General features: G+C 43.3%; 1 protein-coding gene across 1 annotated transcript in view; it reads right to left on the reverse strand.

Annotated features, from left to right (window-relative positions):
- LOC124606007 (sodium channel protein Nach-like) overlaps window positions 1–26,464 on the reverse strand; it is a 209,455-nt gene that overhangs the window by 133,043 nt on the left and 49,948 nt on the right. Inside the window, exons 2-4 of the mRNA XM_047137970.1 lie at window positions 25,669–25,863; window positions 5,553–5,715; window positions 5,302–5,432 (exon numbers count right to left, since the gene is read on the reverse strand). Of these exons, the coding sequence (XP_046993926.1) occupies window positions 5,302–5,432; window positions 5,553–5,715; window positions 25,669–25,863 (489 nt within the window). The remainder of the gene's footprint in view (window positions 1–5,301; window positions 5,433–5,552; window positions 5,716–25,668; window positions 25,864–26,464) is intronic.

Genomic DNA, 26,464 nt, shown 5'->3' on the forward strand with positions numbered 1-26,464 from the left:
AACAAAAACAAAACACACAAGAGCCGTGGGCAGAATCAGTACTCAATCCATTTTCCGATCGCCCAAGGAAATTAGACTGATGCACGCACAGTAAAAGGCAGCCTCGGTCTCTGAAATGCAACAAATATCTTCTGGCCATGGTAGCAGCTAGACATGAGTTTCTCCTAGGGTATAGAATGTTCAAATAATTTACGGGAATGAAGACGGGTGATGTCGTCGACAACAACCGAGATTTCGACAGGTGACCGCCCTCTCATTATCAAGGAAAAAGTGCGGCAAACAAGCACCGTTGTGCAAGGGAATTTAAAACCTCGGTTTGCAGAGCAATTCCGGAACGATTACACACACACACACACACACACACACACACACACACACACTCATACACATACAAACAAACATATGGTAAACACCAGCGCCACCACACAGCCAAGGAACATCGACGCCAGAAGTAAACGCTCGTGAAAATTACTAAACTACAAGTGAGGTAACATTAACTGTGTACCTCTCTTTTATGACAGGGAGAGAGCAGGATTCTACACAGAACTAAGCAAAAACGACCGTCTCTATTTACAAAGTAACTTGGTAATTGAATTTCAACTGCTTCCTTAACAACACAATCCCAATAGCTGGAAGTGCAAGCCAGATTCTCCGTGTTGTTACATTCCGTTGTGTGACCGGTGCTAAGACAATGTTCGGCAATACCCGACTCGATCGGCTGCTGTAAGCGTGTGTGACGCTTATGCTCAGTACATCGGTTCTCCACGGCCTTGATAGTCTGATCAGTATATGACCTGCCACAACTACAAGGATACACACCCACCTTACGCAAACGAAGATGATCCTTAACGGAATCTAGAGAGACCCTAATCCTATATGGAGGTCATAAAATACATTTTACATTATATTTCCGCTCAGTACGAACTGTCTTGTGGAAGTGCTCTCTGCGTAAGACAGAGAGGCAGTAGACTTCGGTGCCAACTCATTATTATCATCATTCACCCTGTGCACGGTTGCTCGATAGCACAATTCATGTTGATCTGTCTTTCACTATATCGACTCTGACAAAAAGTTGACCTCGAGGTAGGTTAACTCAGCTGAGAAACTATCAGGGTCGGAAATGACGTAGGCCCTGTGAATTAAGGTACGAAGCAGGCTCTCACGCTGAGCCAGCCTGTAGATACAAATCAGTGTGAGTAGCCCTTCTATCAACGACATGTCCCAACGTACCATAAACCTTCCTCCTGACCGACACATCAATAAAGGGAAGGGAGTCATCTTTCCCCGCCGCTGTAGTGATACGAACATTCGGGTGGATTGAATCAGGTGTTCTAAAAAGTGTTTCAAATCCTCACTGCCATAAGGCCGAACGACAAAGGTACCGTGTGAATATCTGAAAAAAAACCCAAGGTTTCAAAACGCCGCCGGCTTCAAAAACGTTCCTCGACGTCTTAATGAAAAAAATTTGCAGCAACAGGTAACAACGGGCTTTCCATCGCAACCCCATCTGTCTGCTAGTAGTACTAGTCATTGAATGGATGTGATAATATGTACGACTTTTTATAACATCTGAATTCAATCCACTGGAATATTGGTTTCTCGAAGACGGTCGTGGTGTTGGTAGGAGGAAGGTTGATGGTACGTTGGGACTTGCCGCTTACAGGAAGCCAACTAACACTGACTTGTATCCATAAGCCTACAGTGTTCACCATCCGGCTCAGAGTGAAAGGTTTCACGGGGCCCACGTCATTCCAGACTCTGAGAGTTTGTCAGCGAAGTTAACCCATTTGAGATCACCTTTCGTCAGAACGGACGTATTGAAAAGACAGATCAGACGTGCGCTGCGTATCGACCAACAGTGCACCGGGTGAATGATGATAATAGCGAGTTGGCACCTAGGTTTACGGCCTTCCTTCCTTACGCAGGAAGCAATTCCAACATGACTGATCTTATTTAGCGGTAATATACACTACTGGCCATTAAAATTGCAGATGATAAACGGGTATCCATTGGACAAATATATTATACTAGAACTGACATGTGATCACATATTCACGCAATTTGGGTGCATAGATCCTGAGAAATCAGTACCCAGAAAAACCACCTCTGGCCCTTAATAACGGCATTGATACGCCTGGGCACTGAGTCAAACAGAGCTTGGATGGCGTGTACAGGTACAGCTGCCCATGCAGCTTCAACACGATGCCACAGTTCATTAAGAGTAATGACTGGCGTAGTGTGACGAGTCAGTTGCTCGGCCACCATTGACCAGACGTTTTCAATTGGTGAGAGATCTAGAGAATGTGCTAGCCAGGACAGCAGTCAAACATTTTCTGTATCCAGAAAGGCCCGTACAGGACCTGCTACATGCGGTCGTGCAGTATCCTGCTGAAATGTAGGGTTTCGCAGGGATCGAATGAAGGGTAGAGCCACGGGTCGTAACACATCTGAAATGTAACGTCCACTGTTCAAAGTGCCGTCAATGCGAACAAGAGGTAACCGAGACGTGTAACCAATAGTACCCCATACCATTATGGCAGGTGATACGCCAGTATGGCGATGAAGAATACACGGTACCAATGTGCATTCACCGCGATGTCGCTAAACACGGATGCGACCATCATGATGCTGTAAACAGGATGTGGATTCATCCGAAAAAATGACGTTTTGCCATTCGCGCACCCAGGTTCGTCGTTGAGCACACCATCGCAGGCGCTCCTGTCTGTGATGCAGCGTCAAGGATAACCGCAGCCATGGTCTCCGAGCTGATAGTCCATACTGCTGCAAACGTCGTCGAACTGTTCGTGCAGATGGTTGTTGTCTTGCAAACGTCCCCATCTGTTGACTCAGGGATCGAGACGTGGCTGCACCATCCGTTACAGCCATGCGGATAAGATGCCTGTCATCTCGACTGCTAGTGATACGAGGCCGTTGGAATCCAGCACGGCGTTCCGTATTACCCTTCTGAACCCACCGATTCCATATTCTGCTAACAGTCATTGGATCTCGAACAACGCGAGCAACAATGTCGCGATACGACAAACCGCAATCGCGATAGGCTATAATCCGACCTTTATCAAAGTCGGAAACGTGATGGTACGCATTTCTCCTCCTTACACGAGGCATCACAACAACGTTTCACGAGGCAACGCCGGTCAACTGCTGTTTGTATGTGAGAAACTGGCTGGAAATTTTCGTCATGTCATCACGTTGTAGGTGTCGCTACCGGCGCCAACCTTGTGTGAATGCTCTGAAAAGCTAATCATTTGCATATCACAGCGTCTTCTTCCTGTCGGTTAAATTTCGCGTCTGTAGGACGTCATCGTCATGGTGTAGCAATTTTAATGGCCAGTAGTGTAATGTGTTTTCCGACCTCCATCTCCTATTATAGTCCATTTATATTCTATTAAGAATGATCTTGTTTTGCGTGAGGTGGTTGTCTGTCGTAGTCATGTGGATCTGGCATGTCATATATTGGTCAGAATATCAGGACCTTGAAGGACTGGTGAACTGAGTATAGGCGTCACACACGCTTACAACAGCCGAGCAAATCGGCTATTGCAGAACATTGTCTTGGCACGGGTCATCTTATGGAGTGAAACAACACGCCGATCCTGGCATGCAATTCCAGGTATTGGGATAGCGTTATTGAAGAAGCAGTCGAAATTAAAGTAGAACGTTACCTTATAAATAGTAATGAGGGTTTTCGCTTAAATTCTGCTTTCTCCCTTGTCAGAAAAGAGAGGGACAGAGTTAAAAGTATCTAAATCGTAGTTAAGTAATTTTCGCTATCGGCAACTTCTGGATTCGTTCATCTTTGGTTATGTGGTGGCGCTAGTGTTTTTAGTGTGTGTGAGTGTGTGTGTGTGTGCGTGCGTGTGTGTGTGTGTGTCCAGATTTCCGGAACTGCTCTGCAAATATAGGTTTTAAATTCCCTTGTACAGTGCTTACTTGCGGCAGTTTTTCCTTGAAAATGATACGGTAGTCGCATGTGGAGATGTCGGCCGTTGTCGACGACGTCAACCGGCTGCATTCCCTTAAGTTATGTGAACATTGTCGCTGTTGCGTTGGTCAGTCAATACGAACGATTTCAGAACGCTGGACAGCGCGCCCACGTCGTATTAAATACTGCGAATTCGACAAAATCTTCTGCTGCCGAACAAAACCTCGTGAACAAACACACGCTTATGCTTAATGAAATGGTTTTATCATTCCAAACGTCTAACGTCTGGGATTCTACCAGAAAAGTAGCCATTGATATCAGAATGAGTAGCAACAATCTTTCCCGGAACGTCGGCTACACTCGTAGTGGTGCATGGAAATGGGCGCTTGACACTGAGCGGGGCAAAGTAATCATATGAGTCATTCAACATCTAACAACATCAGCATCACTACAAATGTTCTTCAGTCATAGACATTGACCAAACATCTGGTTGCATTTGGAAGTTCTGTGACTCCGTGACGTCTCCAAAACATAATTTGGCCAACTAAATAAAGTGCTGAACGGCCTACTGTAATCTCCTGATGACGCCAGCGGAGGAAGTCGGCGAAACCTTGATGCTGTAAGAATTGAATGAAACATATTTAAAGAATGTCGCCACAAAACTACTTTTTGAGAAAAGTGGAGTTTTAATTAGCTACTCATCCAACCCCGTGCTGTTACTTGAATTATAATTCGTTTCCACCTTACTGCCTTATTTATAATGTGTTAATACATCCAATCGAATCTCGTTCCCACTCGTACGGGAGGAAAGAACTAAAAAAATTACGTTGCGTCTGTTTAAAAACTTGTTACACCATGTCAAGGCAAAGTATCCCCTAACATCATGACACACCAAGGAACATCATTTACAGTTTTACAGTTCTTATAACAAAAATACTGTCTACCAGCGTAATTTTTTAGAGATGGAGGCTGTGCAGTCTACGACAGCGACATACAAAGCACTGTGACAAACAATAGCGCCACATGGTGTGACCCATGTTACAGTGCTGCTTATGAGCTGCACCGAGAACTAGCCGTTTCGGTGTTACTCACTGCCCTCGACATGCCACACGTCGGCTTCCCATCTCTGTTGCCGAAGTCCGGCCGGACGCCACCCAACGACCGATCCCGAATTGGAACCCCCGACAAGCCCACAGGCTGTCGCTCATTACAAACCTAACCGATTAGAATTCCTACCCATTAGAATGCGTAGAACTCACGAGCCAGACTTGTGTGTGTGTGGGATCATTAATAAAGTACCAGTACAGAGGCTCTAGTCGACAAGATTTGTACGTTACGCAAAGCAGACAGATACTTACGATGCGTGTATGCTGTTAATGGCGAAACAGATTCCCATCTCTGTTTCCAGTGGCACGAACTGGTCACAGCAGTTGAAGGGCTCGCCTTTCCACTTGCAGTTTTCCATAACTTCTTCGCACGGCAAACGGAACTGTAAGAAATTAGGCAGTGTTTCCATTTCACAGTGTGTCCAATAATAATGAAGCAGTATTATTATTGGTAACGAACAAATAGGCGTATTATTAACAGCTTTTTTCTTGTAGCTACTCACCGCTCGTGCTACCATGGACAGATTCGTGAATGTGCAGTTCCCTGTAAATTCCAGTGTGCGACCCCTGAAGCAGTTGTCTTTTATGAAGCTAGACTTGAGACGGAAGTGTGAGAGCTGTTTGCACACTTCCGTATTTCCAAAATCTCCAATAATTGCCCTAGCTCTGTTGTGGCGAGAAAAACAAATGCTTTAACAAAATATGTAAACATACAAACTAATAATTCAATGTCTGACAAGTCAATGTTGATTGTATTTTTTATTTGAACAATTAGTACATTAGTGTCCAAAAGTTAAGCATAATGACGAAAAGAGTATATATAGCCTCGTCAGGATATCTGAAGGTTCACTGAAGAAGCTACAACTTGGCCACAAGACGTTTGGCATACAATAGTGTCGATAACATAATGTTAGAAAAGCTCTAATAGCTATTAGACACATTTGTAAGAAATTAACACAACTGGGAAATCACTTCCACCACAAGAGTAGCTGTTCAAATGGTTCAAATGGCTCTGAGCACTATGCGACTTAACTTCTGAGGTCATCAGTCGCCTAGAACTTAGAACTAATTAAACCTAACTAACCTAAGGACATCACACACATCCATGCCAGAGGCAGGATTCGAACCTGCGACCGTAACGGTCGCTCGGCTCCAGACTGTAGCGCCTAGAGCCGCACGGCCACTCCGGCCGGCAAGAGTAGCTGTTAGTAGGTGATATGGTTGCCTCTAACTGCCATACATGCTGCACAACGACGTGTAATTCTTTCTACAGGATGACTCAAGATCTCCCTTGGCCCATTCTTCGGCAAGAGCGGCAGGAAAGTCTGGAAGTTCCTTGATGGTGGCCGATGGGTTGCAATTCGCCTCCATAATCCATCCCAGACATGTTCTTTCAGATCTTGGGACCTCACTGGCTAGACCGTGCGACGGATATCTTCAGCTTCAAGAAATTCATCAACAAGAGCAGCTCGATGCGGACGGCCTTTGTCGTCCATAAAGAGGAAGTCTGGACCAGCTGCACCTCTGAAAAGGCGAACATGTGGTAGGAGTACCTCATCTCTGTGCCTCTGAGCGCTTACAATAATCCCCCAATCACCAACGAACATGTACATACTCCGTTCAGCCATTCAGCATGATGCCTCCCTACACTATGACGGCATCACGACCAAACCGGTCTCTTTCCACGATGTTCCTGAGGTTGTGTCGGCTATTAGGTTCTCCCCAGAGTAATGTGCGACGAGAATCATTTTGCAAACTGCAGTGGAATTCATCTATGAAGAGTACATTTCTTCATTCACCCATGGACCGATCTTGATGTTGCCCACTCCATAATAAGCGGGATCATCTTTGTGCTGGGGTGAGCAGAATGCACACAGCCGGACGTCTGGCAAACAGTCCTGCTGTTCTGAACATCTACATCTACATCTACATCCATACTCCGCAAGCCACCTGACGGTGTGTGGCGGAGGGGTCCCTGAGTACCTCTATCGGTTCTCCCTTCTATTTCAGTCTCGTTTTGTTCGTGGAAAGAAGGATTATCGGTATGCTTCTGTGTGGGCTCTAATCTCTCTGATTTTATCCTCATGGTCTCTTCGCGAGATATACGTAGGAGGGAGCAATATACTGCTTGACTCCTCGGTGAAGGTATGTTCTCGAAACTTTAACAAAAGCCCGTACCGAGCTACTGAGCGTCTCTCCTGCAGAGTCTTCCACTGGAGTTTATCTATCATATCCGTAACGCTTTCGCGATTACTAAATGATCCTGTAACGAAGCGCGCTGCTCTCCGTTGGACCTTCTCTATCTCTTCTATCAGCCCTTCTGGTACGGATCCCACACTGCTGAGCAGTATTCAAGCAGTGGACGAACAAGCGTACTGTAACCCACTTCCTTTGTTTTCGGATTGCATTTCCTTAGGATTCTTCCAATGAATCTCAGTCTGGCATCTGCTTTACCGACGATCAACTTTATATGATCATTCCATTTTAAGTCACTCCTAATGCGTACTCCCAGATAATTTATGGAATTAACTGCTTCCAGTTGCTGACCTGCTATTTTGTAGCTAAATGATAAGGGATCTATCTTTCTATGTATTCGCAGCACATTACACTTGTCTACATTGAGATTCAATTGCCATTCCCTGCACCATGCGTCAATTCGCTGCAGATCCTCCTGCATTTCAGTACAATTTTCCATTGTTACAACCTCTCGATACAACACAGCATCATCTGCAAAAAGCCTCAGTGAACTTCCGATGTCATCCACAAGGTCATTTACGTATATTGTGAATAGCAACGGTCCTATGACACTCCCCTGCGGCACACCTGAAATCACTCTTACTTCGGAAGACTTCTCTCCATTGAGAATGACATGCTGCGTCCTGTTATCTAGGAATTCTTCAATCCAATCACACAATTGGTCTGATAGTCCATATGCTCTTACTTTGTTCATTAAACGACTGTGGGGAACTGTATCGAACGCCTTGCGGAAGTCAAGAAACACGGCATCTACCTGTGAACCCGTGTCTATGGCCCTCTGAGTCTCGTGGACGAATAGCGCGAGCTGGGTTTCACACGACCGTCTTTTTCGAAACCCATGCTGATTCCTACAGAGTAGATTTCTAGTCTCCAGAAAAGTCATTATACTCGAACATAATACGTGTTCCAAAATTCTACAACTGATCGACGTCAGAGATATAGGTCTATAGTTCTGCACATCTGTTCTACGTCCCTTCTTGAAAACGGTGAACATCCGCTACACACTTTGTCGGGAAGCAACAACTCTTCAGGCAGCTGCAAGATCTGCAGCTAACTGTATTATAAGCTGTTCCGACTTCGTTACGGCCAGAAATAGATACTGCTGCGGAGTGTTTACGCTTGGTCGACGTTGTACTGGCCTACAACAAACATCTCCTTTGTATCGAAACCGTCGCCAAAGCCTTGAAATGACACTTTGTAGCAAAACCAGAAATATTTAGCCTTCGGTCTGTCTTTGGCCTGCTCTGAGGCGGCCGAATATTCTACCCTACAAAACAGGGTCCAAAATGTGTTTTTGTGCTATTACGTTATCAGCTTCCCCAAGAGACTACACTCTGATCACTATGAATGGACAAACAAGACAGAAACATGAGTGGTCACTTGCACTGTTTGTGTTTGCCTTTCGCTTACACCACTGTTCACAGCACGCAGTCCTCCTTTCTGCAATGACCGGCCGCTTGCCTGGCCTAATACCACAATGGATCACATCTGTGGTTGGCGGGTGGCCACACTATTAGGCGTCCTCTACTAAAGCCAGGGACACACGGACTCGTCATTCCCACCACGCTGGTACAAGTCAGGCCACAACAGCAACGTCTCCCTCTGTGTACTCTAAGGACAGCAACATAATAAACTTTTTCTGTGACTCCGGCGGACTCCGGACGCCAGCAGCACGCGGCTCAGGCAACAGCGGCGCTGCAATCCGCCCGTCGCGTGACCTGCACTGAAATCCATCCACCGGATTACGTAAGGCACAGCGCGGTCACAGCTAGGCACTCGACGTAAACCGTCTCCACAGGAAGTCTTCGGTACTAATCGAAAGAAGTGTTAATAGTTGCCTTCACTATGGATACTTCCCAGAGGCCTGGAAGACGGTGAGGGTGGTACCGCTGCCAAATCGCGGAAAGAATCTGTCTCTTCGGAGCAATTATCGTTGAACTAGTCCACTACGAACGCTGGGGAAGCTCGTCAAATGGATTTTACCCAAGAGACTACAAGACACTTTTGTACCGGACAACGTGATAGGACAGCATCAGTTCGGTTTCCAAAGTCCAAAGTAAACTCTCCGCCGAACTTCAACTCCTCTGAATTACCGAAACCATGCAAGGCAACTTTAAGAAACGATATTCGACGATTGGAGTGTTCATGGATATGGAGAAAGCTTACGATAAAGTATGGCGTGAGAACTTAATTGTCAAGTTGCAACAAAAACGGCAGTTTACTAAAACTACTTGATAACTCCAAGGAAGATAAGAAATTGTATATGCGCATCGACGACAGGAACTCGGCCAAGAAACCAGTCCATGCCGGTATCCCACAAGGATCTGTAATTTCCGAGCGATGTATCTACAGTTCCACGTGTGTCAGTTAGCCTCTGTGCTGATGGTACAGCGTTTTTAATAAGAGAAAGAAAACTGGAGCTAGAGATTGTTGCGACACCTGGATCTCATGGAATGATGGGCCCAACTACACAAGATTGCCATCGACACGGATAAAACAGTGGCCATAATTTTCACAAGACGCCGATCTGCCATCCGTACAAGGCTCCACATCTGAAACCAATCTGTTCCTTGGTCGCAACTGGTAAAATACCTGGACATTTGCCTGGACTCTCAACTACTCTTCCCCCCCTCCCCCCCCCCCCCAATGACGTTGTAGAAAAGAAGAAAGTCCGACTTAGAATGTCGAGACCGCTCAGCCCCTTCTTCAAGAGAAAAGATATGAATCAGCTATACTGAGCCGCGGTGGAACCCACACTTCTCTGTGGAGCTACCTCCTGGGTTGCAACATGCGGCACAAATTTCAAGAAGCCCCACATCACACAAAACAAATGTCTCCGATGGACCCTTAGAGCACACTGTAGGACAAGAAAAACGGAACTCTACGACGCACTGCATGAAAAATACCTGCACCAAAAAGTGCAGGAAAAGCCCCAAAAGCTGTCTGACAAGGTAATGCCCTATGTCACACCACTCATTTGTTAGCGACAGTAACCGCAGTTCTTCCTCAACAATGGCACAAATATAAAACGCCACCATCCTTCCTGGAAGACGATGAAATTGCGCCTGCAGAACGCTAAATAACCTCAATTCAAGTACGACACACGGCAAAAGAAAGGTATGCCCACCATCCCTACAAGCGAAAACCCCCCTTGTATACCCAACACCCGTAAATAAAGAGCAATAAATGTAGTCTGAAACCTTTCCCTTACGCAACACGCAGGCAGCAAAATCGGCAAAGACGAAGAGGCTGTTTACATAATGTTTACATAACGAGTATCAACCTGTATTGGACATAAATTGCTTAAGATGATTTCATTTATAGAATTTTTGTGATATAATGAATGTGTTGACATAGTGAGTACCAACCTGTATTGGATATAAGTGTGATTAATTAATTAAGCTGATTTCATTTAAAGAATTTTTGTAATGCTATGAATATTTGTGGCAACGGCCACTGTGTCAGTAGTAGTCTGTTGTGTGGTCTTGGCAAGTTAACTATTTCAAATGATATATCTTGAACCTTGCCAAGCATAACAAAAAAAATTATAGTAATAACGGATTGGTGTAGCGTGGAGATTAGGGTCTCCTCCTCGTGGCACCAACTGAAAAATGTCCTGGACTGTCGTTCCATCCGAAAGACAGCCATGAGTCCATTTTCTTGGAAGATACCCGATAGTGATAAAACGGAACTTGTTGTCCAGTTCCATATTTTTCTCAATAAATTCCTGTACAGGAAAATTATAGCGAGAGTGTTTTTTTACTCTGCAGAAGCCAGTCTGAGGGTAACAAGCAGGAGAGAATGGACCAAGCGGTGTTTATTTACTTATTCATTGATTTTTATTTCGTGTATGGCACGTTTCCTTATGTGACCTTGGACTGTATGAATGAGATAGGCCTATTATGTGAAGTAGCAGAAAGTTTTGGTCAGAGGTCGTAGCATTGCATGAGTAGAGTGGTTCTGTGGTAGGATCGTACCAACCCCTAAACGCGAACAAGTTTGACAAAGATAGTGTGCAAGTCACGTCAGACAGGTCGCGAAGGCACGAGTATTGGCTCTGTCAGGTTGGCGAACCATCCCCTCCACCACGTTTTGAACGAACAGCGGTTAGGCGAGGTGTCCGGAGGGCCACTTGTTCCTGGGTACTGGCACTGGACAGACGTGTACACGCAGATCTCGATTTTGGTAATGTTAACAAAGGTATCAGAATGTCTGAAAACTGCTAAAAATAGAGTACAGATGTCGAAATCAGGTGTGAGATTACCACCAAACCCCCATAAGGGAGTTTATTTTCATAATTTAGTCAAATTTCAGTAGAACTTTGCGTTTGTGCCTTGGTCAGGCCACGCACCATGGGCCGTAAGCTAACGATCGCATTAGTGCTCTGTCTTTAACGGAAGTTCACTCATTTAATGTATTTTGATGTGGTCTTTCATTTACAGTAATATTTTGGGGAATATTATTTATTTTTCACGTGCTTCCTTTGCGTACTTGCTTTCACGCTACGTGGTCAGTGGGAGCAACTGCCTCATTGGTAAACTGCAGTTTCGGTCTGAAAATGTACAGTAGTTGAGTGAGTAACCATACGGTAGTGGGTGAGTGACAGAGAAGGAATAATCTCGTGCGTCTGTACTTTTTGCATTTCTGTTGGCTACCGCTACTTGGCCACGTGTATGGAATAGTATTAATATGATAATTAGTTAACTTTCCTTGTACTCCCAATAATATTTGATTCGCTGGCAACGTTGCGCGTTACATAAAATATACGGTTTAAACACTTGTATCCAGAAAAGTTCAGAATATAATGCCTATTGATGGAATAAAGACTTGCAAAGTTTTCCGCCATATGATAGTAAATGTTCTCCCCCCACTCCCCCAGCTCAGTAACGTGGTGTTGTTTCTCAAGGCAAGATTCAATCATAGTTAAGTGCACCGCTGGCTACCGATTCTTCAGCGTACGTTTTAACGAAAATTGAAATATGTATGTAAATACTCTTCCGCCCTGACCCAGTTCGCTTGCAGTGTCTTTGCTGAACTTCTTCTGCGTGATCTTTAGTAATTGGTTGTAATAAGCATGGGCTTAGGTATAATTGTGTGCCTGTATAAAATTACATTGAAGCCAGGTCTGCAGTCCCCTTTCCCTTTCCATAGTTACGTGGCGGAAGTGAATCATGTTAACTAAAGAGACCAGCTGTGATGATGTACACTCCTGGAAATGGAAAAAGAACACATTGACACCGGTGTGTCAGACCCACCATACTTGCTCCGGACACTGCGAGAGGGCTGTACAAGCAATGATCACACGCACGGCACAGCGGACACACCAGGAACCGCGGTGTTGGCCGTCGAATGGCGCTAGCTGCGCAGCATTTGTGCACCGCCGCCGTCAGTGTCAGCCAGTTTGCCGTGGCATACGGAGCTCCATCGCAGTCTTTAACACTGGTAGCATGCCGCGACAGCGTGGACGTGAACCGTATGTGCAGTTGACGGACTTTGAGCGAGGGCGTATAGTGGGCATGCGGGAGGCCGGGTGGACGTACCGCCGAATTGCTCAACACGTGGGGCGTGAGGTCTCCACAGTACATCGATGTTGTCGCCAGTGGTCGGCGGAAGGTGCACGTGCCCGTCGACCTGGGACCGGACCGCAGCGACGCACGGATGCACGCCAAGACCGTAGGATCCTACGCAGTGCCGTCGGGGACCGCACCGCCACTTCCCAGCAAATTAGGGACACTGTTGCTCCTGGGGTATCGGCGAGGACCATTCGCAACCGTCTCCATGAAGCTGGGCTACGGTCCCGAACACCGTTAGGCCGTCTTCCGCTCACGCCCCAACATCGTGCAGCCCGCTTCCAGTGGTGTCGCGACAGGCGTGAATGGAGGGACGAATGGAGACGTGTCGTCTTCAGCGATGAGAGTCGCTTCTGCCTTGGTGCCAATGATGGTCGTATGCGTGTTTGGCGCCTTGCAGGTGAGCGCCACAATCAGGACTGCATACGACCGAGGCACACAGGGCCAACACCCGGCATCATGGTGTGGGGAGCGATCTCCTACACTGGCCATACACCACTGGTGATCGTCGAGGGGACACTGAATAGTGCACGGTACATCCAAACCGTCATCGAGCCCATCGTTCTACCATTCCTAGACCGGCAAGGGAACTTTCTGTTCCAACAGGACAATGCACGTCCGCATGTATCCGTGCCACCCAATGTGCTCTAGAAGGTGTAAGTCAACTACCCTGGCCAGCAAGATCTCCGGATCTGTCCCCCATTGAGCATGTTTGGGACTGGATGAAGCGTCGTCTCACGCGGTCTGCACGTCCAGCACGAACGCTGGTCCAACTGAGGCGCCAGGTGGAAATGGCATGGCAAGCCGTTCCACAGGACTACATCCAGCATCTCTACGATCGTCTCCATGGGAGAATAGCAGCCTGCATTGCTGCGAAAGGTGGATATACACTGTACTAGTGCCGACATTGTGCATGCTCTGTTGCCTGTGTCTATGTGCCTGTGGTTCTGTCAGTGTGATCATGTGATGTATCTGACCCCAGGAATGTGTCAATAAAGTTTCCCCTTCCTGGGACAATGAATTCACGGTGTTCTTATTTCAATTTCCAGGAGTGTAATAATAATGTCAAGCCCTTACTTCTAGTAAACGAACGTTATCGGCAGCTGGCTGAATGATTGGATTCCTTCTCTACAGGCTGGTGTTTTCGAATTAACTAATTTCTGTGAGTGCTGTATCACCGAAAACCGGATAACAGCGATTATGAAACGGATGAGATTTGATAAACAAATTAATGGGCGAGGAAGTTGTGGCGGCACGAATTATGTATTTTTTTTTTTTTTGTTTATTTGTTAGGACAGATCAAGTGACAGGATTAACGGGAAAAAGTGGAACTCAGTTTCAGGAAATCTATGGTCAAATTTAGGATAAAGATCTGCATTTCATTATTATAATAAAAAAAGGATCTTTCTGTTTCCAACTTACTTAGTAACTTGACCTTTTTTCATCATTTATAAATAAAAAGAATATTTACCACAGTCAGATAATAACCAAGACAATGTATTGGTAAGAAGGAAAGACGTAGCAATGAAACATAGAGGTATTATAAAGAATGGAAAAGCAAAAGAGATATATTTTGTGAAGGATTTTAACTACGAAGGGAATTATTGTAGGAAGTAACCATCTCTGGTTACGGAGTGGTTTTGATCTTTGTCTTACAGATGAGCCGAGTAACAAAAGAACGAGCTTGACGGTAAGTTATCAGTATGCTCAAGTGAAAATAATATTTCAATACTGCATATTGAGGGTAAATCGTGAGCGATAAATGCTTAAGTATTTCATCTAAGAATAGGCTGATAATAATTAGCGTTATCGCATACATGTTGCTTTTGTAGTCGTGAAACTCAGAGAATACTAGTGTAATGGAATATTACGTCCTTTGAGTATTCACTGAAGTCTATGTGTATAGTAAAGCTTTCATGATTAAATACGATTCGGTGCTGTTAAATATTATTACACCACAGTTAACAATAGAAATGAGAAGTATTATGTACGATCAAGAGTACTGCAGCAGCGGATTTATTGGTAACATCTCCCGATTATCGGGAGTGAGACGCTCATGGAACCAGAGAGGACCTAGACCTCGCTGTTGAACGTTAAACCTACTGGGAACAAAACAAACTTCTCTATAGAATCAGCAAAGGTTTCGGAAACAACGATCTTACGAAACTCAACTAGCATTCTTCACACATGATATCCTCAGTGCCATAGGACAGAAGTACCCACATTTATTCATTGTGTGTAGACTTCTGAAAAGTTTTTGATTCAGTATCGTACAGGGTTCTTCTAAAGAAAACAATTACCTACAGGATATGTAAGCTGCAACGGAAGTCCTGCTTCACGATCAAAAGAAAATTAAGATGCACTGCGAGAGAAAATTGGGTGACTAAATGGGCTGAAACTAAAAAAACAAGCGATCGTAAAAGATTTTTTTTTACATTTATTCAACTCACCTTCCCATAGAGTTACAACTATCATCTAGTCATACAAATAGTTCACTGAGCTCATTAAATTAATGTCTTACTGTCGTCGGTTGAGACAAGCCTCACTACTACTCGCATGTGCGCAAAGCCTGACCAAACAGTTGCTTTTCTTTTATCGATGTCCTGAACTTAATAACCGGCTGACACTATACAGCTTTCTACAAGCAATATTCACGCCAGGGAACTTTCCAGAGTGTTTAAAACAGGCGGGAGTTGAGCCTACCGGCCGAAGTGGTCGAGCGGTTCTAGGCGCTTCAGTGTGGAATCGCGCGACCGCTACGGTCGCAGGTTCTAATCCTGTCTCGGGCATGGATGTGTGTGATGTCCTTAGGTTAGTTAGGTTTAAGTAGTTCTAAGTTCTAGGAGACTGATGACCTCAGAAGTTAAGTCCCATAGTGCTCAGAGCCATTTGAACCATTTGAAGTTGAGCCTCTGCAACAAAAAGGTAATGCAGAGGATATAATTTTCCTAATGTATACTAAAAAGCAATAGAATCAGTTATGAAAGACGATTTAATGAATTACTTGAATACACTCAATCTTCTGTATGAATCACTGATTGGGTTCCGAGATGAGTGTGTCATGGATATTTCTAAAACTTTTGGTACCTTTGGCCATAACATTGTTCTAAGTAAGCCAGAATCATCAGAAATAAGATTCGTAGCTAAAGAGTAGTTCCCATTGGGTACAATGAATAGATGCGACAAAACCGGAAATAAGGCTGAACTTTAATTAAAACACTTACCAGAACCAGACCGTATTTAAAGTGAAGTTCCTGAAGGCAGCATGTTAAGACCAATATTGTTCCTTATATACGTACATCAGTGACTTTCCCAGTAGCGTTATTCATGGAGAAAAAGCTCTTTCTTGATGACAGAAATATTACAGTCACTGAGAAAACAAGAGAACTTCTTGTAGGAGAAGCAAATGCAACCCTAAAGGAAGTTTACAACTGTTTCATAGACTATAAAGTGTCATTGAAGAAAAAGAAAACAAAAGGCATGAATTTCAATTTGTAGATGGAAAATATTACCGTTAAATTAAATGTAAATGGGATCTCTATAGTCCACATACCAAAAACAACATTTATACGAATAAATATTGATTCTCAGTTGAAGTTGTGTGAACACACATAGATACTTGCAAATCCTGCAAACAGAGTAGCGTCGGTATGTTATGCCCTTCGAGTCGTGTCATCTTCGTGTAACAGCCAGTGTTTTTGAGTTACATACTATTCATACCTACGTACAATTTTTAGCTACGTACTTCTTTTATCGAGAACAAAAGCACAAAATACGCAAGAAAGTGAATGTGCGATGCTCTAGCTTAATTTCACAGTACAGCTGACAGTGATAGTAAACAGACGACATGTCGATACCAGAGCATGAAGTGTCTGTGAATTAAATTCTGTGTACTTAGACAGTTAACTACGCCTCGCAGAGAGGCGAGTGAACAGTGTAAGCAGGTATCAGCGTTAGAGAAAGGACGTGCGCTTAGTGTCAAAGAAGCCGATTGAAGTAATCGGCGAGTCGCTCGACATTTGAGTAGAAACGATGCTACTATTCGACGCTGTTGACAGGAATGGGCGAACTATGGCCGAAAACGGCGTCAAGAAGGAAGTGCTCGACCTATATGGAGCAATCGTCAAAGAGGCACTCAGAAGCCGGCAGGGGTGGCCGAGCGGTTCTAGGCGCTACAGTCTGCAACCGCGCGACCGCTACGGTCGCAGGTTCTAATCCTGCCTGGGGCATGGATGTGTGTGATGTCCTTAGGTTAGTTAGGTTTAAGTAGTTCTAAGTTCTAGGGGACTGATGACCTTAGAAGTTAAGTCCCATAGTGCTCAGAGCCATTTGAACCGTTTGAGCACTCAGAACACCGGATTAGTCATTATCATCGATCCGACGTGCCACCGGTGCTTCAGTGAGTACAGGGACCATAAATAGGTTCACAGAAAGAGGTCTGAGTTCACGGCGTCCGACGCGCCGACTTCTGTTGACTTCTGTACAATAAAACGCCGTCTGCAGTGGAGTCGGGCGCATTCGGCCTGGAATATCAATGGCTGAATTAGAATTATCTTCATTCCCACTTCGAATCGAGCCCAGATGACCAACGAAGACGTATCTGAAGGCGCACCGCCATGCGACTCGATAACCAAATGTGATAGGCTTGCGTGACATTTCATGTAATAGCAGGACCCATTCGTAATAACTTGCAATCCTTTAAAATCGTTTATTTGTGTGTTCCAATAATGTTATTGAAGATCTGTTCAAAGCACTGAGTATTTGAACTACATAATGTGAGTACATCTACCAGATCAAAAATAACATTCAAAATCACTGCACAAACAACCCTCTCCATAACCATGGAACAAGGCCCAGATTAAACGAACGTTTACCAAGAAAGAATAAAGACAGATCAAAACAGCATTTTCTGCCAAATAATGAATCTGAGAATAAATTGCCCTACGACTCAAAGGGACTACTAAAATGAACTTGTTTAAAAGATAGTTAAAATTACCTTATAAATAATACAAACTGTACTATGAAGGTTTACTCAGATTACAGAGGATATGATTCTGCTGAAAATTGTAACACTAATAATAATAATAATAATAATAATAAAGTCTATGATTTCACATAATAGTTTCATTTATCTTTCTTTGCCGGAAAACCCTACTCATAAATCTCTGCAATGTGTAGTACTAACACACAATTCTCTCTCTGAGCTCAGTATCTCACTCATTAGAGAGGGATGCTGACTCAGCTTTTCACACTGTCAAATGAGACGTTGCGATACGTAAAATGGAAATCAAACATCATCACAATGATCCTGATGTCATTTGACAGTGTGTGTCGTGTTATATTACGAAATCATGTGTATATATTTTATTAAATTAAATTACTTCTTTGCAGCCGCGCGGGATTTGAAAGACTGGCCTTGTATTCAGAGGGGTGGAGCCTGCTGTTTTCATCCGACCAACCTGACTTACCTTTTCGAAGATTTCCCTAGTTTGCTTCAGGCAAGTGCTGGGGGTACTGCCTGTTATAATGCTACAGACAGAAAACTGCCATATCCTTGCCAAACTACATTAATTGTAAGTATGTGTGATATGAGTTAGCCGGCCGCGGTGGTCTAGCGGTTCTGGCGCTGCAGTCCGGAACCGCGGGAGTGCTACGGTCGCAGGTTCGAATCCTGCCTCGGCCATGGGTGTGTGTGATGTCCTTAGGTTAGTTAGGTTTAAGTAGTTCTAAGTTCTAGGGGACTTATGACCTAAGATGTTGAGTCCCATAGTGCTCAGAGTCATTTGAACCATTTTTTTATATGAGTTACATGTTAATGTTGTGTTTAAATTATAATAGGATGACATCTCCAGTATCCTTGTAAAAGTGTTTTAAAACTGAATAAAACTACTACTGCTTCTACTACAACTACAATAATGAGAGAGACGCAATAACTAAGAGTATTACAGAAAAGAAAGACAGCCGGTCAGTCGACAAAGTGGTTTTAGTTTTGCTATAAGTGAACGTATTTCTCAAATTTTGTAATGTAATGAAATTTTTTAACATATTAATAGTCGTATTACTTATCGTAAGCTTGAAACATGATGGCGTCAAGTTTATTATTATGTCAGCATTATGATATTTATCTGTGTTTGTCTGAAGCGTTGCTTTCAGATAATATGAAGCATGTTGAAATGTACTGCAAGGGTCACGACATGAGTCCGCTACAGTGATGGGTGAACTGGCTGATGGCATATCAGCATAGAGCGCAACTGCCTGCCTGTACGGACTGTAGATGTGGTGGTGACTGGATCATACAGTGAACCATCAGTTAACCGTTCCTGGTTATAATTGTTCTTTATTACAAGTCTGGAGTTATAGTCAGGGAGAATGTCCTTGAACTCAGTGGCGTAGGTGGTCAGTGGCCCACGGCTTGTCAGCGTGTGTTTCACCTGCCTGGCAGACAACACCGGTAGGAAGCCGCAGCTGCTAACGTCTGCACGGCTAGAGCAGCAAGCACCGTACCATCAGTTAGGGATGACCATGGCGGCTTATCGTGGCTCGGCTGCTCAGTGGCTGCAGCGACAACACACTGGTGTTCAAACTGGCGACCAGCATGACCGAAGAGGATGGCACGCACCTGAACCTTGGACGATAGTCAGTAACAATCAAGTCCACACAGACTGGATGACAGTGACAGCGTAGCTGGGCAGCAAGTTGGCTCAGGGTCAAATTCATGGTCCACTTGGGAGGCGACCGGCAACAGCAGGTTATCACCCACCACCTGACCCAACGGAGGGAAAGAATCAAGTTGACTGCATGTACTCTTCGGCACAGGAGGAGTGTGCAGCTACTGATGGTGAAGACTGTGGAAGGTGGATGACTGTCATCTTGTGCTGCAAATGATATGCATCTCGTAGTCTTCATTTAGTGTAGACTACATTACAGGGCATACTGTTGGATATAATGAACATCCGTGAATGAGGTTCTGATTTGGGTGGTACATATGTGAGTGGTTAGTTAGTACTTCTTGAACAGGGACACTCTCACCCTGGAAATCACAGCAGGTTGGAGCAGCAGGGCGTCGTCATTGGGCAGTGGCGACTTCATTCGGCCTGATTTTCTTTCTGTGTGGTCAGCTTCTCCAGAAGCCCTGCCGTACCTGTAAGATTTCACAACGTTGAACTTCAGGAGTGCGCATCTTGTGCACTGTCAATGTCCTCAACGAGTGCTCTTCCACTCTCAGTACATTTTCTTGAAGTGTCTGTACTTCAGGCTGACGAATGCTTGTCTCTCTAAGACGTCGTTGAACTGATTGAGACAAGAACCGTTCATCGTACAAGCTAAGTCATGGTGTAACATTCCTCCTTCCTTTGAATACTCTGTTCCTCAGAGTGTGACTTTTTTACATTTTTCCCAAATGAATTTTGACACTGTTTTACAGATTGACATAAGAACTGCAATGTTCTCCACTTTTCCGTATTCTGATTTAGCATAAACGACTTGGTTCATTGGCTATACAATAATATAAGTGCTACTTTGAATGATAGCGCAACAAAGTAGCAAAATAGAATTACGAAATTCCTTAACAAACGTAGCAGCAGATGGATCTTCTCCATTTCTCATGCTCGGTATTCTTCCCTGTTTACCAGCTGGCTTCATATGCTTTAGTACATTCGGAACTTGCTCTTTGCAAAAAAAGTATCCCTTGCATTTTTCTCAGTAAACACACCCCTAAAACTATGCCCACACGAAATCCACATACAACACTACCACACTCAATATGTTGATTGGTAGTTCCACTTGTGCCCTTCACGTCAACAGTCATTGTGTTACAAGTATCATCATCTTTATGCACCTCCTGATCCTCAGGCACAGGTTCTTGAAAGGACTGAGCCTTTCAACCTAATCATTAGCCTTATGAGTCTGTTTCTTCCTCCTTTCTAACATGAATATCTACCCTTAGAACAATAAAGTTTACATTTACGATGTAAATGAAATGTACAATCAAATGTGTCGGTTTTCCATTGTGAAAACAGGCACACTAGATACATATCGCTTATACCGGCATCTACTACGAATGGGAAACAATGGTTTGAGTAAACTGTACGCATTTTTTTATGTAGAATCCGAATATGCATAAGAAAGGGTGGGTTACCATTTTAAAACACAACGTCGACCCTGCAGGAGAGATGGTTAGGAGGTGGCAGATGTAGCACAGACTGATGTCCCATTAACTAATATTAACTTTTCACCTAGAAATTTTTTTTCTTACAATGTTTCGTTCTGCAGATATTTAGTTGTCTCAGTTTAAAACAAACACCCTGCATATTGGAGTCTTCTAGAAATGTGATGATCTAGTTACAATATTATCTGATGTTAGCTCAGAGAAAAACTATTCCCTAAATTATTATTATTTTTAAAATATGGCTAAGCTTCATTCTTGGAGTTTATCAACTCCTTGCATTAATTTGGGGCAATTAATGATAGACAAATGGCGCATAAATTTGCAGAACGTTATACGGATCACGGACAACGACAATTAACAGAGACACCTGTGTGTACTATGTGGTGTTTGTTTTAGTACTGGGTATCGAGAACCAGGAATCGTATTTGATGTCACAGGAGAATGAAAATATGGGTCGAATAGGACTTTTAATAGAGTGCGACTGCGATGCCCGTCTGGGAGGTCTACCTTGTCCACTGCTTACGAGTGTGGTGGTGTGTGAAATGTGAGTCGTTTTTTATTACGTGTGACGTAAAGAGCGAAAAACAGTTTATCTACAGCAAAATTATCGTCAGCCACAGCACAGGGATGTAGAGTTCCTTGATTATGCGCACCTGTTCTCTATCGCAGAAAATTAACACGCTCAGAATCAGGCTCCTGATATATTGTATCCCGGAGCTTGTATTAAACCACTATCACGTTCCTCGCGAATGTTGGGGGCAACAGGACATATGATTCTGCGTCAGCAACATAGGAGTTGCTGACTAATGCTTACCAATCACTTTTTTTCCTTCTGCCTCAACATGGTGGCGAGTTATAAAAGCTGGAAGACCTACTGTAGTGGTTTGTCGTTGGAGCTGCTCTATCAGAGACACCGTCGCCCCCAATGAGTCACCCTGTAAACTGCCCATCATTATCCTGTCGAGTAGTATACAGGGTAATGGTGGTCACCCTCTAAATTGTCGATCATTGTCCCATTTACTAGAGTCCAGTCAATTGATCTTCACCCACAAGTTTGTGTGTGTGTGTGCCTGCATATGTGTGTGTGTGTGTGTGTGTGTGTGTGTGTGTGTGTGTGTGTGTGTGTGAAGCAAAGAAAAAGAAATGAAGCCTTCCCACACAATGTCTGGATTACTTTCCCTGTAACCCTGTAGATTACCCAAATTGCCTCCTTTCAGGGGGAGATTTGTGGCTCCTTGTTCCCGCTCAAGGAGAGGAACGGTCGTCACCCAAGGTCGTACAGTGGTCGCCCAGTAAAATGAGCGTCATTGCTCCTTCAGAAATTGGTTGTACGAGAAGGGGAATGTATGTCGTTCTACAAAATGACCATCATTGCCCCTCCAAACATAGAGGTGCGTTTGTGTGTGTGTGTGTGTGTGTGTGTGTGTGTGTGTGTGTGTGTGTGTGTGTGTGTGTGTGTGTACACGAGACTATATTTTTATGCAACGATAGTTTAGGTAAAAATCTTTGAACACGAGACCAATTCAAGGGAAGCTTGCGTAACGTTTTTCGGAAACACTGCATATCTATGATTTGTCCCCAACTCAGATAAAGCTTGTGTAAATTCACAACTACATTAAAATTGGTTACCTCATTTTAATACCATGCTGTGACAGCCTGACTCATTTAAATGCTACACAGAGATCGGCTGAAGAGAGGGAAGAGAAGGAGAGAGATAGAGCTTGGTTACTGAAAAGGAGCGAGGCTTTCCACTGCGTTGGACTGTGTAACCATTGCTCCTGTATGTAGTGAACCCGCAAAAGCCCTTGAACCTGAAGTCAGCGGTACCGCAAGTGTTGCGTACCATGGGTAGTGAATTCAATAAATCGTACATAATGTATAGAAAAAGTGACATTAAAAACAACAAACAAAAGTTTTAAACGTATAAAAATTGGACAAATTCTGATGTACGAATATTTTGTGTAATTACGTCAGATATTAATTAGATGAAAGACAATCAAGGAGGTATAGGTGCAGGCAGACATATAAGACACTCTGCTGTTGTGGATACTGTTTAGATAGCAACTCACAACTGGAATCTCTCTCTATTGATCTTTATCGCTCGTTTGGTTTTGACCTTGTGGCTCATATGTCGTATCGAGCTACTTTTGTTTCATTTGTTATAAGAGTAATTGTTCTTATCTGGACCTATATGTCTGTATTGTGGTAAATGTATCATGGTTATGTTTCTTAATACATTCTAAAGCCACATTAGGCGTATATGTATTCATTTATTCGATAATAACCTCCATAGGCCACTTATTTGAAGTTCTCCCGCAATTTAGCACAACTGCTGTGGGGGCGAAAAGGGTTATCGTTGACCGCCATTTGATCCGCCATTACACGGGCTTCTTAAATTTTAGTATGTTTAAAACCAACATCGGCCTATAAGGTGCAACAAATACTTAAAATATGGAATAAATGACCCTGGCGGGTACTTAAACACAAAAACTTGACCTAAGTAGAAAAGTTTAAACATGACTGTGCGGAACTGCGTACGTACTAGTAATTGACATTTAATTTCCAATTTCTTGCAAGTCATTTTATTGTCTCATAAGTAGGTGTATTTAGTTGTATATAACTTACAGAACCCACTTGTATCAAGTGCAACAGTATAACTTATGCGATTGTTTCTTTTATTAGATGCTACCAAATATGAACCATTTAGTTTGAGAAAGTATTAGCTTGACATTACTGTCAATTTTCACCACTTGCAAACGACCTTAATACGAATAACACATACGGCACCGTCTCTGCACTTCTCTCACTCAAACATCTTAACGCAACTTGATACACCTTATAACCACATAAGGTTCTATGCCACATTTACGTGAATCCGAGTCTCTATAGACATACTACTTCTGCTTTCTGCTTGATGCTGAGGTTCTTCCATGGCCAGTGGGATTCTCAGATCTGTCCTCGACAGTATGAGTGTGGGAGCAGCTCAGAAGTCAACTAAGTCCCAGTGCCAGCATCCACGATGTCAAGTGCCAGCTACAACAGTAGTGGCTCAGTGGGCCTCAGGAGAGCATACAACGGCGGTATGACACACTTTCCAATAAAGGCGGTACAGCTTTATAATGGTAAGTGGGGTTATATTGACAAGTTCTTTGCAAACTTAACTTGATTCTGTAACTGCTGAATTAACAATACATACCTTCTCAGCACATTAAATTTCATTTCGTTCCCCTTCCCTTTTCCGGTGTGTCATTTTCCTTGTCTTACAGTGTATTTTAAACCTTATTTTGGACGTTTCTATTGCTGTTCGATTTTGGGAGATTTTTGTTGTCGTTAATCGATATCGGACACATTTGAATCTATTTATTTTGCACGAGAGTAGTGATGACCCAGCAGTTCAGGTCCCTAAAACCATAATAATCATCCTGATAATCACAAATAGGGAAAAACTGAATTTGTGACAAAAGGTGACAGTTATGAAAATCCATAGAACAGAAAACTTTACAGAATATTTCAGGTAAAGAGTAACAAAATAATAAAAAGTAATCAGTTTTTTCTAGTAACACATTAACCATATTATGCATTGAGATCAACGGAATTTCACGTTAAGCTACCGTAGTCACATACGGCAAGCAAAAGGTAAAGCTGATTTCGAGCCACAGATTGGTGTGAACACTCCAGTGCTTTACTGGGCCTGGTGTTATTGGAGGTGGCATGCGGTTGCCTTCCTCCGATTTACAATCTGACGTACTCAGCCAGTTATAGAGGGACCTTCAGTTTAGCGATTACTCCGAACCACGGTGCTAGTCAGCATTTCTCACATCAAAAAACATTGGTATAGTGGAAATAGTTGATCAAGTGATGGATACAAATCTTAGGAAGGGCCAGGAAATATGTTTGGCAATGTTGTTGTTGTGGTCTTCAGTCCTGAGACTGGTTTGATGCAGCTCTCCATGCCACTCTATCCTGTGCAAGCTTTTTCATCTCCCATTACCTACTGCAACCTACATCCTTCTGAATCTGCTTAGTGTATTCATCTCTTGGTCTCCCTCTACGATTTTTACCCTCCACGCTGCCCTCCAATACTAAATTGGTGATCCCTTGATGCCTCAGAACATGTCCTACCAACCGATACCTTCTTATAGTCAAGTTGTGCCACAAATTTCTCTTCTCCCCAATCCTATTCAATACCTCCTCATTAGTTATATGATCTACCGATCTAATCTTCAGCATTCTTCTGTAGCACCACATTTCGAAAGCTTCTATTCTATTCTTGTCCAAACTAGTTATCGTCCATTTTTCACTTCCATAAATGGCTACACTCCATACAAATACTTTCAGAAACGACTTCATGACACTTAAATCTATACTCGATGTTAACATATTTCTCTTCTTCAGAAACGCTGTCCTTGCTATTGCCAGTCTACATTTTATATCCTCTCTAATTCGACCATCATCAGTTATTTTGCTCCCCAAATAGCAAAACTCCTTTACTACTTTAAGTGTCTCATTTCCTAATCGGATTCCCTCAGCATCACCCGACTTAATTCGACTACTTCCTTTTTTTTTTTATTTTTTAAATCTAACATCAAGTACGTCTACATATATAAGTCATGGACTCATAATTACCTCTCGGCGATTTCGTTCGTACGATTACGGGAGGAACTTTCACATATGGCTACCATAGGAAAATGCGTATGGAACTCCAGGTATGTGGTTTCCATTGCGAAGCTGATGGCGTTGTTCTGAAATTGAAACCAGGAGGAACCCATAAGCAGCGCTGATGCGTACCAAGACATCAGACAGCAGACTGCCCAGAATAACCTAAACAAAGAGAAAAGAGGATTAGAATATACGTTGTTCATAATCTTGGTCTCATTTATTGTATATGTTAGCTGCTTTGCAACATAAAAATAAAAAATAAAAAAAAGGAAAACATTCGCAGTAAATATAATTTTGGCTGTAGGAAGGTGACGGTGTTGAAGGGTGCCACACATAATTTATCGGCATCTTTACGAAAATGTTTGTAGTGTTTGGTTCTGTATCATATAGTCATTAACCAGGAATCTTTTGGACAATACAGTATTTTATTCACATGACTATCCTCATCTTTCGCAACTCATAACATAATCTATGGTTAGTTATTGAGAACCCCCACAAAGCACTGTAGAACCCGGGAATTAACAATCCGAAAAACGGTAGGAATGCGTTAAGTCTTTCTAAATGTTTAACTTTCTTTACAATGTAGAAATTTAAAAATACTATTTGTGATTCCTTTTCGTTAACTTCTGACTACGGATCTATTTTCAAGCGTATTCAATGATGTAAAAATTAAACTCCAAAGAAAATAATGAAAATAAATAAGTAATAATGAAAATAAATAAAGAATTAAATAAATTTTCAGTAGGTAGATTTCCTTGAACAA

This window comes from Schistocerca americana, chromosome 3 (genome assembly GCF_021461395.2).
Source record: "Schistocerca americana isolate TAMUIC-IGC-003095 chromosome 3, iqSchAmer2.1, whole genome shotgun sequence".
In the NCBI taxonomy this organism is placed as follows: domain Eukaryota; kingdom Metazoa; phylum Arthropoda; class Insecta; order Orthoptera; family Acrididae; genus Schistocerca; species Schistocerca americana.